This window comes from Equus quagga, chromosome 5, assembly GCF_021613505.1.
Source record: "Equus quagga isolate Etosha38 chromosome 5, UCLA_HA_Equagga_1.0, whole genome shotgun sequence".
Taxonomy (NCBI): Eukaryota; Metazoa; Chordata; class Mammalia; order Perissodactyla; family Equidae; genus Equus; species Equus quagga.
Genome location: NC_060271.1, coordinates 98,802,686 through 98,815,449, shown reverse-complemented (window position 1 = coordinate 98,815,449; position 12,764 = coordinate 98,802,686). Strand labels below are relative to the sequence as shown.

Here is a 12,764-nt window from a genome sequence, read left to right as displayed (position 1 = left end):
ATGCTTCACAAAATGCACCTGAATACTAGTCACAGGCTTCTCTTCCTTGTTTTGACCATTTGCAGCCAACAGCTAGGTTTAGTTGTTACCCTTGATTTCAGATCATACATTTCTAAGGTTTTTAAATAGACACTTGTGGTTTACCGAGAGAGGTAACAATGATTTTATGATTTCTTACCTCTTGAGGTAGTAGCATTTCCTAGTTTTTATTTTGTCTGTATCTAGGCTGACTTATTGAATCCAAAGCACAGCCAATAGAATCTAATAGATTATAAGCTGTATCTTCTGACCTTGCTCAGTGCTTTATTGTGATTTTCTTCTTCAAAATGAAACATTGCTTTTTTCATTGCTGATCATATTAACTACATCCTCTCTGTTTCTTCCTTTGCAGACATACTGAACTCTTTGGTGTTCTTGAACAATCCAGGCATGCTGCTCCTCAGGACTTTTGCACTTCTGTTCCCTTTGCCTGGAATGCTCTCTAGTCAATATCTGCCTGGTTTTATCTCTAAACCTTTTTCAAGTCTTTGCTCAAATGTTACCTAAGTCAGGCCTATTCTGACTCTTCTATTTAAAATTACAACCCTACCACTGTATTTGTGATCGTTCTTTTCCTACTCTATTTTTCATAGCATTTATCACCTTTTAAAATTCTATATACTTACATATTTATTATGTTTCTGTTTCCCTCATCCTTACTAAAATGTAAACTCTTCAAAGACAGGAATTTTTTCCTGTTTTTTGCAAAAATTATATAATACTTTTTCTTTTTTTAAACTGATATATCTCCAGTGTCTAAAACAATAGCTTACACTTAGGAACTCAAATATTTGCTGAATGAATGAATCAACTATCTTGAGGAAGTCTTATTTTTTTCCCTGAGGAAGATTAGCCATGAGCTAACATCACCACCAAACCTCCTCTTTTTGCTGAGGAAGATTGGCCCTGATCTAACATCTGTGCCCATCTTCCTCTACTTTATATGTGGGACACCTGCCACAGCATAGCTTGATAAGTGGTGCGTAGGTTCACGCCTGGGATCCGAACTGGTGAACCCCATGCCACTGAAGTGGAGTGCATGAACTTAACCACTGTACCACCAGGCCAACCCCAGGAAGTCTTATTTTTAAAGAACTCCATTTAGGGTCAGAATAATCCCATGTGATATGCAAAGAAATGTAAATGATCTTTTAGCTTATAAAATTAATTAATTTAGACTATTTCTCTTTCTCTAGATTCATCGAAGCAAGAACAAATGGAAATTCTATTTGAAAGATGGTATTATGTGTTTTGGAGGGAGAGACTATGTATTTGCAAAAGCCATTGGTGATGCAGAGTGGTAAAACTTATGAGCTCAATACATCATAAACAACAGTTGGACTATATTACATATTGTGAAACATTTTTATTTGAAATATAGTCCAGCACAGAGCTGCTCAAATTTTTAGTTCACTGTATGGCACTTAATAAAATTATAAGTCAGATTCAGATACAAATACACAATTTTATATTTCTTTCATTTACTGTTTTAACAGGGTTTCTTTTTTTTTTTTGTAACCCTCATTATCTATACCCTTACAAAGCATAGATACATCAGTTGTGATGGAGCATGAAGAAATGTCACATTTCTTTAATCCTGAAGTAAAATTTACATCAAGCTCTAATTCCCCTTCATGATAAAGTCACTATCGGTTATTAGATTGGGGCCGGTGTTCCTACCACCTCTCACCAAAACATGTTACAGAAGATCGTGGAGTCTTTTAAGTAGTGGGATGTTCAAGGTTTCTCTGGGTCTTCAGTCTACACTTGTCATTAGCAATATGCTGATTATACGAGCCCAGATGGGAGGCAGAGGCATCTGCTGAGCCTGTACCACACGTGAACATGGAAATCTTTGACGAGATCAGGATCCCTGGAGCTAAGGATCAGCCTCTCTTGGCTTATCATGTGACCAGGCCATTCATCTGGTATCTTGCTGTCTCCCTGGGGAATTGTAAGGGAGTTGGGTTAGGTTCTTATTCTACTTCTTGAAACTTCAGACTTCTGTCTTCTTCCTAGTCACGGTGGATTTTTCCTCTCTCCCTAAGTTTTTCTATTTTTCTTACATGGAAGACCCCATTGCATACTCTTTCCCTTTCAAAGACACTATCTCTCTTTCTTTTCTGTAAAAGGGAATTCCCTCATTTGAGTTTAGGCTTTCTAAAACAAAAGTCAAAAAGAGATGTACTCTTCAGAAACCTTTTGCTTTGGCCAAGTAATCTCATTTGAGACAAGAAGACCTGGATAACTGTCTTAAAGTCAGGGAGAGAAAACAACATGCAAAACACAAATACCTTTCGTTTTCCTGCATCAATAAAAACAAAGCAAGTTAATGTCCCAATAAACTATTTCATAATTCTCTCTTCCTTAGTAGATCAAATCCTTCAAAGGAACATTTTTCCCCATCTTTCTGCTTAATGGGTGGTGTATACCTGGTCTCTAAGTCTAGGATCTCTGTTTTTGGCCTGAATGGTGTTCTCCAGGACAGTGACTCTTACACAGAAAGGAGTGCTCGGATAAGTGGGTGATGGTCTTTGAAATCTCCCTAAGAATTAGATGCCTGGATCTGGCTGGTCACTGGGTGAATTCCTCATTCCTTTTTTGGAGGCAGCCCCACTTGAAAAGTTTAATTTGTTCTAACACTTGTCCTGTCCTACCCAAGAGACCCAGCTACTTATAGATCTTTTCAAAATTTGGGTAAATCTCTTCTGGGCCTTGGACAACATGTATGGGGTACTGTCTTTGGCCTAAAGTTGGCAGCTGCGTGAGGATTTGGTTCCTCAGAGTGATTATCCTTTTCTCTACCACCTCTGCTATGCTAGAGCCTTTTGTGGCTCTTGAGAACTTTCAGGAACTATGAGTTCTCTTCATGGATGTTGCCTACCATGAAATGTCCATCTTTTCTACAAGGAAGGCAAAAAGAGGGCAATTATTTTTGATATCTATCCCTGAAATGTGCCCCCTCGAGGGCTGAGGAGTACACTGTCTAGTCTTCTTCCTGCTTTCTTCCTCCCAGGCTCACCTAGTCACTCTATATTTGCCTTAGGCAAGCCTTATTGCAAATTAAGGGCTGAATTTATTGACAAAGTGCATTCACTTGGAAATTAGAGTTTAATGTGTTGATTTAAGTGTTTAGGAGAGGCCATAATAGATGTTTCTAAAATTCCTTTCCACTGTGAATTTTAAAATATCACTTTGCTTCAGTGATTTTTTTAATGGCACATTACAAACATTATTATAATCTTGATCCTCTTTATTTATGTGTTACATTTTATCATTAGAGATAAAAGTCACGGTTGTCCCATTTGTGTCTCTGCATGCCCTCATGCCCCTGATCTTTTAAAAATCCAAAAAAAAAATCAGTTTAAAAGTAGGCTTACCACAAAATAAAACAAAGCCCAAATAATTATCCTTGCATGCTAATATAAATAATGATAGTTTTGGTGGTGACTGAAGACAGAATTGAGATTCCCTAAATTATTTTGGACCTGGTGCCCTTTTATTAGTCTCAAATAATACTAGAAAAAAATCTTAGTCTTGGAAAGTAGTCTAAACCAGTGGTTTTCAAAATTTTGGGGGCAGTATCCACACTAAGAAATATACTTTAGCAACCAGTATATGTTTGCATGTATGTACATACATAACACAAATGAAACAAAAGTTTCAGAAAGTCATGCTTGCCTTTAGCACATGATGGCCTCCTATGTTTTCTATTTAATTCTGTTCTGTTGCATTAAAATTTTTTTTTTGATTTCACTACTCATTGATGGTCATGACTCATAGTTAAAAAAATATTTTTAACCCATGAGCTAAAGATAGACTGAGACAAATCTTAATCAGTTTTAAAAAAGAAGATTATTCTTTAAGCCCTATAAGTAGGTGGAGTTTATCCAAGACTTGGCTCTGATACGATATTACTTTTACCTTCAGGAACCTCTTCCTCATGTCCAAACTAAACATTTCTTGTCAGATATTATAACAAAATATCATAAGGTAGGTTCTCAGTTCTTATAAATACAATCCCTGTCAGTGTCATCCCATACCCTTTTATAGGTGGAGAAAGTGTCTCTATTATACAGGTTACAGTTTGCTTAGTTAAACAAAATTTGTGGGGCCAGCCCCAGTGGCCTAGTGGTTAAGTTTGGTGTGCGCCGCTTCGGTGGCCTGGGTTCAGTTCCTGGGCACAGACCTACACCACTTGTTTGTCAGTGGCCATGCTGTCTTGATGGTTTACATACAAAAAGGGAAAGATTGGCAGTGATGTTAGCTCAGGATGAATCTTCCTTAGCAAAAATGAAAACAAAAACAAAATTTGTGAAAGTATCATGTATTACAATTCCTAATTCAAACTTTTTGTCATGTTCACATCCTACATCCTTACATACTTTCCACCTCTCCCTGTTGGCTAAGAAGATCTTGCTGAGTTTGCACAGTTAGTCTCTTAGGGACTGATCAACTGACCTTGCCTGGAATACCTTCTTTACCTATTTTAGTCAGTGTGCTATAATATGTGTAAATAATCATCTGTACAGCTCAGACTCGACAGGGCAATGAGACTCCAATTCTGGCCGAGGCATTCAGTTTCAGTTATTTAAGGTGTGTAGGAAAACTAATAACCTTAGAATGAATAGCGACAGTTAATTGGGGTGGTGCGGAGGGGAATTTAGTGGGGGATTTTCTTTTCACTCATGTTAGTAGATTAATGTTATACTGTTTTCCATGTAAATAAACTCTAGGCCAAGTGGGAACTTTGTGATTTATAACTAGAAAGCTAAATTATAAATAGGAAGCCCATGGTAATAACTCTTAGGAAGAAACTCGATATTAATAAAAATATTGCACATTTCGAAGAAAAGATTATTTCCAATTATGAACACATTTATTGAAATCTTTGTGACATAAAGATTCTTAATTTACACCTGGACTTAATACATTTTTGAGGAAACTAAAACCAGGCCCTTTATAGTAAATATTATGCATGGAGGACAAAATGTCTTTTAAAAATATTTTGTAAGTTTAGATGAATTACTCCAGATTGATTAACCCTTTTTAGTCATTTTGCAACCTACCAGTGATAATTTCAAACATGGCTAAAAAATGCAAGATAGAAACATAAATTTCTTGGGCATTTGATGTTTTTATGAATATGTATGAGAGATTATACAGATTAAGAATACATATGCTTTCTATGAGACCATCTCATAAAGGAAGTGTTCCTTAACAAAGATTGTTTTGTATTTCAGTTGTAAAAGTGAATCAGCTAAAAAAATTATTAATCACCTACTATGTGCAAAACTCTGTGACAGATATAGAAGTTTATAACATAGGTGAAATAAGAGAGATGCATGTAAAGATAATAGTACTATCCAGCAGTGTTAGAATAAAAGACAAATGAGTGACACAGATGACAAGTGATGAAGAAGTCCAACGAGAGAAACCATTATGGGTTACATATTTATTATTTATGCCCTACTTTATTTCAGGTAAAGGAGCTGTCTTGACTATTGTGGATTAGGGAGGGGGTGGATTAAGGAGAGCTTGATAAAAAGATAAATTTATAGCTGGGGTCTTAAAGGATGCAGAAGGAGGACAGGTCAGGAAGAAGGTATTCCAGGTGGTAAGAGTGACTTGGGTGCCAGAATGGAGGTGGATAGGGCATGGCTAGGGAAAAGTAAGTGGAACAATATGTTTCATGTAGAAATACAGGAGATGAAGTGAGCATATTTGAGGATGGATTCTGGATCTCTTTGAATGTTAGGCTAGGAGCTAAAACTTAAATTCCTTCATACTGATGAACTCTTCAGGATTTTGGTGGGTATGTAGTAATATGAAATAGGAGTTTAAGAAGATTAATTAGTGGTGATGGGTATGAGAGTGTAGACATGGAAAAGATTGGACATGAATTAAAATGAGGGAGATATAGCAGGACTCCAGAGGTGAGGGGAAATGGCCCGTGACAGTAGAAATACAAAATAAAGGACTAATGTGGAAGACAGTTCAAAGGAATATCTGGCAGGTCTTAGTGGATGAAAGGATATGAGAGTGAGGGAGATAGTAAACTATGACTCTATATATTAAAACTTAAATTGTAATTTGGAAAATAAAGATCAATATTTGTGGAAAAGGCCATAAAAGTTATTTTGAGAATATAAGTACCTTGAGCTCAAACAATATTTAAGAGTATGTAATTTAAGTAAAGTTTCTTCACAAGGATATATTTTATTTTTCTTTTGTTTTACTTTCTGCTTTTTTGCTTAGTTAGTTGATTTGGTTCTGGGATTCATGTATGAATCAAAAAGTTTATTGTGTATGTATATAGCAATATGACTAATATTCTCTCATATCACTGAGACAAACTCTAGAACACTAGCTTGAAAGAGAGAGGACTTTATCTGAGTGAAGACAAGTAACCAGCTAAGGAGTAGCAAAGTCAGAAATGTGAAAAACACATTACAGAGAAGAGACATTTTGCAGAGTTTTAATCTTTTATAATCTATTTTGAATCACTTTGCCCAATGGCATAAAGATTGAAAGCAGACTAAATGTGAAGAGGGTAAAGTTATGCCTATATATTTATTTAATAAAATGTCAAAGGAAAGCTAAAAACTGGAAATAGTCCAGATATCCATTGACAGGAAAATGGAAAACAGTGTTAATATCCATACAATGGAATGCTACTCAGCCACAAAAAGGAATGAACTACTGATTCAAGCAGCAGCATGGATGAATAGCAAAAACATTGTGTTGAGTCAAAGAAGCCTTACACAAAAGAGTATATAATGTATGATTCCATTTATATGAAGTTCTAGAACACGCAAAACTAATCTATGGGGAAAAAATCAGAACCATTGTTACTCTGCGGGGTGGGGGTGAGGGATTAACTAGGAAGGGGCATGAGGGAACTTTCTGAGGGTGATAGTGTTCTATGTCTTCATAGAAGTTTTGGGTCATGTGGCTGTATGCATTTCTCAAAATTCATTAATGTAAATTTTACCTAAAAGTATAAACAAATATTGAACCTTGGTTAATGATAAACATGCTGAAGTGTTTCGGGCTGGTGAGTACTGATATGTGCAACTTACTTTAAAATGCATCAGAAGTGATGGATGGATAGATAATACTGGGTAGATAATTATATAGATATGTAATGAAACCAATACAGTAAAATGTTGAATCTAAGTTTATGAGTGTGCACTATATGATTCTTTCAACTTTTCTGTACGTTTGAAATATTCACAATAAAATGTTTGGGAAAATTTAAGAAACTTTAAGCAAATATTAAACCTTTGGATCACTGGTTTACCAATATGGAAGGCAGTAAAACACAGCAGTTAAGATGCTAGGATCCTGAGTCAGAACTTTGAATTTGAATCCTATTGGTTGAATCTTTTCTTAGTTTTGAGAACTTGGGCAAATTGTAATAGTTTTCCTCTACTTTAAAATGTGAATACTATCTGCATCATAGTTTTATGAAGATTAAATGGGCTAAATTATGTAAAATACTTATCAAAATGTTTGGCATATAATAAGCTTTCAATAAAATTTATTTTAAAAGGTCAAAGGAGCATACAAAAAACACTGCACTTAAAACCATAATTTCGTTATCCTGTAAGAGTCAGTTCTGATAAATAAAAATAGTTTCTAGCAAATATTGGATATCTTTTTCTATATCCTCCAGAGGATAGAAATGATGAAAGTTAAATATTTTTAAATATTCAAAGTTTTCTTTTAAATAAAAAGATGGGACCCTAAAAGGAAAAAAAACATTTTTTTCCTTATAGATTTCATAACTTCAGTGTAATTCAGCACATTTGATGCATACCATTGCTAAGATCCTGAGCTAGGAGACAGGGACACAAAACTGAGACAGGATTCCTCCCCATAAGGTGTTTACAATGTACTCTTCAATGATTCATTGCTCTTTAGAGGTTAAACACTGAACCAAGAAAATAGGCTGAAATGTGCCTTTAGTTGCTTGCCTTACATTAAATTTTAAATAGTAGAACCTAGACAGGGGATAGATAAAAGTCTCTAGAACAACACTATCCAATAGAACTTTCTGTGATGATGAAAATGTTTTCTATCTATGCTGTCCAATATGATAACCACTGGTCACGTGTGGCTATTGAGCACTTGAAATGTGGCTCGTGCAACTGAGAAGCTACATTGTTAATTTAATTTTAATTTAGGTACATGTGGCTAGGGGCTACCAGATTGGACAGTGCATCTCTAGAATGTGTTTCTCAAACTGTCTGAAGAAAAGGACTAGTTATTTTAAATTTCCAGTCTGTTATGGACTAATATTTTTGTAAAATGTAACAAAAATTACTGCAAAGATGAAATGAGAGAAAAATATCAAAGATATGCAAACTACTACCTCATTTTTTTAATACTAGATTCAACAGACATAAAATTACTCTGTCAAAATTGCTGTTAGTTTCTAAACACTCTCAGCTTCTGCATTGTATGTCATCATGTATCAATGCCAAATAGTTTTTAGACTGGCAGTGGTCATGGACCACACTTTGAGCTAGGTGTAGAGGTCTCTCTTTGCCCAGTGTGCCCAAGAATAAATAATTTCCTAAAATCAACTCTTTGTTAAAGTTACTGGTACAGATAATTTTTTACATATTTAAGTACAATCCAGTAATGTGGTTACTGATATAACAGTTAACACTCTCTACATCAAGTCTTGTCTGGGACAGCTGTATATTGGCAGTGCAATGTGGTCAGCTTCAAAGTGGGCTGGGAAGACTTATTTGATCCAGTGAAGCCATTCTTCCACTTGGAGGTATAAGCTGAAAAATCCTTCCTTCTATAAAGTTCAGCTCGATGTTTACAGCAGCCAAATTTGCTCAGCAACAGAAAGAAATCTCTTCGGAATGCCTTTGTGAAAATCGCGTACAGAAATGGATTGGCACAAGAATTGACAGGATAAAAAAGAACCAGTAAAACTTTAGAATTGGTTACTGTGATAAGGGGCACTTTGAAGGCAGCTGAAATGGCAAAAAAAGAGATAGGTGCCATGCAGGTGAAATCGGTGAAGATGAGGACTGCCATTTTCTTAGCAATCTTTGTGTCTTTGTTGGTAGCTATCAGTTGTGGATTTTGAACTGCAAAATAAATTTTAATGTAGCAAGCACAAATGATGAAGAAGGCTACCACATTGAGTATCAGGATGGTTAATATGTAGACTTGTGAGAGAGTGGTTTCTATATCCATGGGGAGGCAAATACTGACCTTCATGTAATTGCTGACACCCACAAGGGGCAACATAGCAATTAGAGTAGAAAAGAGCCATCCCCCAAGCATAATTGGAATGGCATGTCTTAATCGTAGTTTTTGGTCCAGCTGAATAGCATAGGTGATGGTGTGCCATCTTTCTAGTGTGATGACTGTGAGGGTGTAGACAGAAAGTTCACTTGCAAATACAGTGAAAAAGCCAGCAGCACTACACCCACTCCCTGTCTGCCAATCTATGGCATGGTTATAATACTGGCCTTTGGTTTGGGAATCAACTGAGGCAATGAGCAGCAGATAGAGCCCCATGCAAAAGTCTGCAAAAGAGAGATTGCACATGAGAAAACGGGGCACTGTTAGTTTGTAATGACTGGTCAGGAGAACAAAGAGGACAGTCACATTTCCCATGATGGCTAGGATATTAATCAGCCAAATCAGGACCCTAAGGAAGTCATAGCCCATAATATCTTCACAGGGATTAAAAGCATCTGGTTCAGGAGCACATCGGAGTGTCTTGTGTGGGCAGAAACCATCGTCATAATCCCAGCCACTCAGTTCACTCTCAGCAAAGCTGGCAGAATAACTGTAAGAAGAATATTTTGGCTCAATGTAAACTTAACAGATTTTTTTCTTATCATTTTGGGGTATTAAAAAAAATTCAAGAATCATCCTTAGTGTTTTTTTAAAGCCTAAGAAACAAAAGGAAACAAAGCCAGAATAGCCTCAGTCTTACATTTATTTGTTAAATTATCTGAGAACTCTGAATTGATGTAGGAGTTTGTAAAGAAGGGAATGAAAAGCCATTTAGACTTCTTTATATATATAGATTTTACACCTTGATGCAAAGACTTAATGAAGCTGTTTACAGAGGATGATTTTCTTTGGAAAACAAATTTAGAGCCACAATATATGCTTGCTAAATCTAAAAGAATACTTTCTTGTCATTTTCTTAGCTATTTATCTCATTTCATTGCCAACCAAACTGCTATCAAGCTGTTTGTCTGTGGTAGAAGACAAATGGGATTGGAACGTTGGCATTGTTGACGATTGTCAGCTACTGGTGGACTTGCTTACACTTACGTCCTTGGCTAATCAGATAGCCTAGTTGAGAAATAGAAACCAAGCCAAAGATAGATTACTAGAAACCTAGGAGCAGAGGAAGAATATGGTCGTGGACAATAGGAAGAAATGGTGAAAACAGATACTTCTTAGGGATATGAGTCAAATTCAGAGAGTGGACTGAAGAGGGATTCTGTCCCTAGTGAGGGAACAGTCCCACCCCTGCCACTTCCTTCCTCCCAACCCTACTGCTACTGCTTGAGTTCAGGTTTTCATCCTCTCTTATAGGACAGTGACATTAGTTTTCTTCCTGGTATCCTTCCTCCAATTTTAGCCCTCTCCCAGTCCATCTGTACATTCCTCCTGGAATGGCCTTTCTTAAGCACAAATCTATTAATTCAAATTTTCCCTAGGTTCTCATTGGCTGTGGGATAAGATCCAGACTCCTTATGATGATCTCCAGGTCCCTCCTTGTCTGGGTTCTGCCTCCTTCTCCAGTCTCATCTCTAAGAAGGAGTAGTGCTGCACAATTCAGAACATAGGCTCTGGAGCAAGCCTACCCAGGCTCCAGTCTTTATAAGCTTTGTAAACCTGGGAGAGTTACTTAACATCTCTGTGTCTCAAGTTCTTCACTTGCCAAATAGGGATAATAATCATACCTCCCTCGTTAGAGTTGTGCCAAGGATTAAATGCATGAACTCATGTAGGATGTTTAGAATAGCACCTGACACATATTAAATGTTCAGTGAATGTTAGGGATTCTTATAATTATCTCTTGCAAATCCCATGTACAACCTTCCCTTTGGTCACATCAAAGAGTTGTGGCTCTCAGAATAAGTTCTGCTGTTTGTTCCCTCTGTATGTGCTGTTTCTTCTTTTTCCCTTCCTCTCCTCACCACTCTGGTGAATTCCTCCTCATCCTTAAAGATAAGCTCCTCTGTGAAGCCTTTCTTCATTCTACACCTCCAAGGAATTTATCCCCTCTTCTCTCTGCCATAGCTGCACTTCAGTACTATTGTAATCATCAAACCGTGTTGATGATGCGTGTCTGTCCTCTTCAATAGTATTAGCTCCTTGAAGCTAGGGGACTATGTCTTATTTATTTATGAAATCTCAGTGCCTCACATAGTTTTGGCTCAGAGTATCCATTCAATAAATGTTTGTGGAATGAACAAACCCGAGTGATCCTGGCTCTGAGAGGATATAGGGACAATGAGTGCATACAATATGATGCATGCAGGCTCAACAAATTTCCCCTTTGCTAACAGTCTGCTAATATAATCTTGCGAGCTGGAGAAATGGGCATAATTTTTCTGTCAGGACCATTACAAATATATATTTCACCTTAGGGTTTCTTACACATTGAAAGAGTATTTTTCTCTATCTTAAAACTTAGTTTCTCATGTTCTGAATAAAGAAGCATGTACCCAATTCAGTGAGTGGATGAAATGACATATTTGAGCAATACAGTTACTGAAGGGAAGAACACAGAGGTAAAAAAGCAAAAGAAATCTATGACCTAGGACTCCAAAAAGGTGCTAGAATATCATAGAAATCAGTTTGGAACTGTGCTGCTAGGCACAGAAGACTGCATAGGAACCTCATCTGCTTTATTATTAAATGTAAGTAGCACATTTGTTTGTCCTCATCTCATGCACATCAATATAATTACCTTTTTTTTTAATCTTAAAAGAGATAGAGTGGTTATAAAGAATGACTAAAGAAAAAGGTCATTTCTTAGCATTAGAAAGGTCCGTGAAGACCATCTCATTGAACCCATCGTCTTATTGGTAAGGAAACCAGATTAAAGGAGATAAGAGACTTGCCTCAGGTCCCTCAGCACTAGGTCTTCATATCTTTAGTCCAGGGGTCCTTCCTTGACTTCATTGTCTCGTAGTGTTTTTCAAAGAGTGGTCCTTGGACCACTGCCATCAGAATCCCCAGAGTGTTTGTTAAAATGCAGATTCCTGGCTTTACCTCAAATCCTGGATCAAACTCTCCAGGGACAGGGCCCAGGAATCTGCATTTTAAGCAAGTTCCCTGGTTGATTCCTACAAAATAATGGCTTTATTAAATCAGGTGAAAACTTAATTTCTCTTAATTAATGCCTTAATTTCCCTTACTCCTTTCCCCTTCTCAAAATGACTTCAGCTGCTAGAAGCACTAATTCAAAGCTTCTAAAAATCCTGCTATGATTTCTGAATAAATTTATATTAATAAGAGGTCAAACATATTCCCTCTCCCACTCCCCTGGTCCTTTGCCCTTTCTTTTTTTGCCCTCCTGGGCATATTTCTAGCAGTTTTTCTCCTTGGTGATTTGTCTTAAGACCAAATACCTACCTGCTGCTACTTGCATTTGTGTCCTGGGATGGCTCCTGAGGGCAGCATCATGCTTATTGACAAACCCAGCATGGAGCTGTCTTTAG

At 36.8% G+C, this 12,764-nt stretch overlaps 2 protein-coding genes across 2 annotated transcripts in view; one reads left to right on the top strand and one right to left on the bottom strand.

Moving 5' to 3' along the window:
- STON1 (stonin 1) overlaps positions 1-1,427 on the top strand; it is a 121,375-nt gene extending 119,948 nt beyond the window's left edge. The window contains exon 11 of the mRNA XM_046661764.1: positions 1,236-1,427. Within this exon, the coding sequence (XP_046517720.1) occupies positions 1,236-1,343 (108 nt within the window). The 3' untranslated portion in view covers positions 1,344-1,427. The remainder of the gene's footprint in view (positions 1-1,235) is intronic.
- A 7,297-nt stretch (positions 1,428-8,724) lies between these two features.
- LHCGR (luteinizing hormone/choriogonadotropin receptor) overlaps positions 8,725-12,764 on the bottom strand; it is a 53,354-nt gene continuing 49,314 nt past the window's right edge. The window contains exon 11 of the mRNA XM_046661762.1: positions 8,725-9,862. Coding sequence (XP_046517718.1) covers positions 8,725-9,862 — 1,138 coding nt within the window. The remainder of the gene's footprint in view (positions 9,863-12,764) is intronic.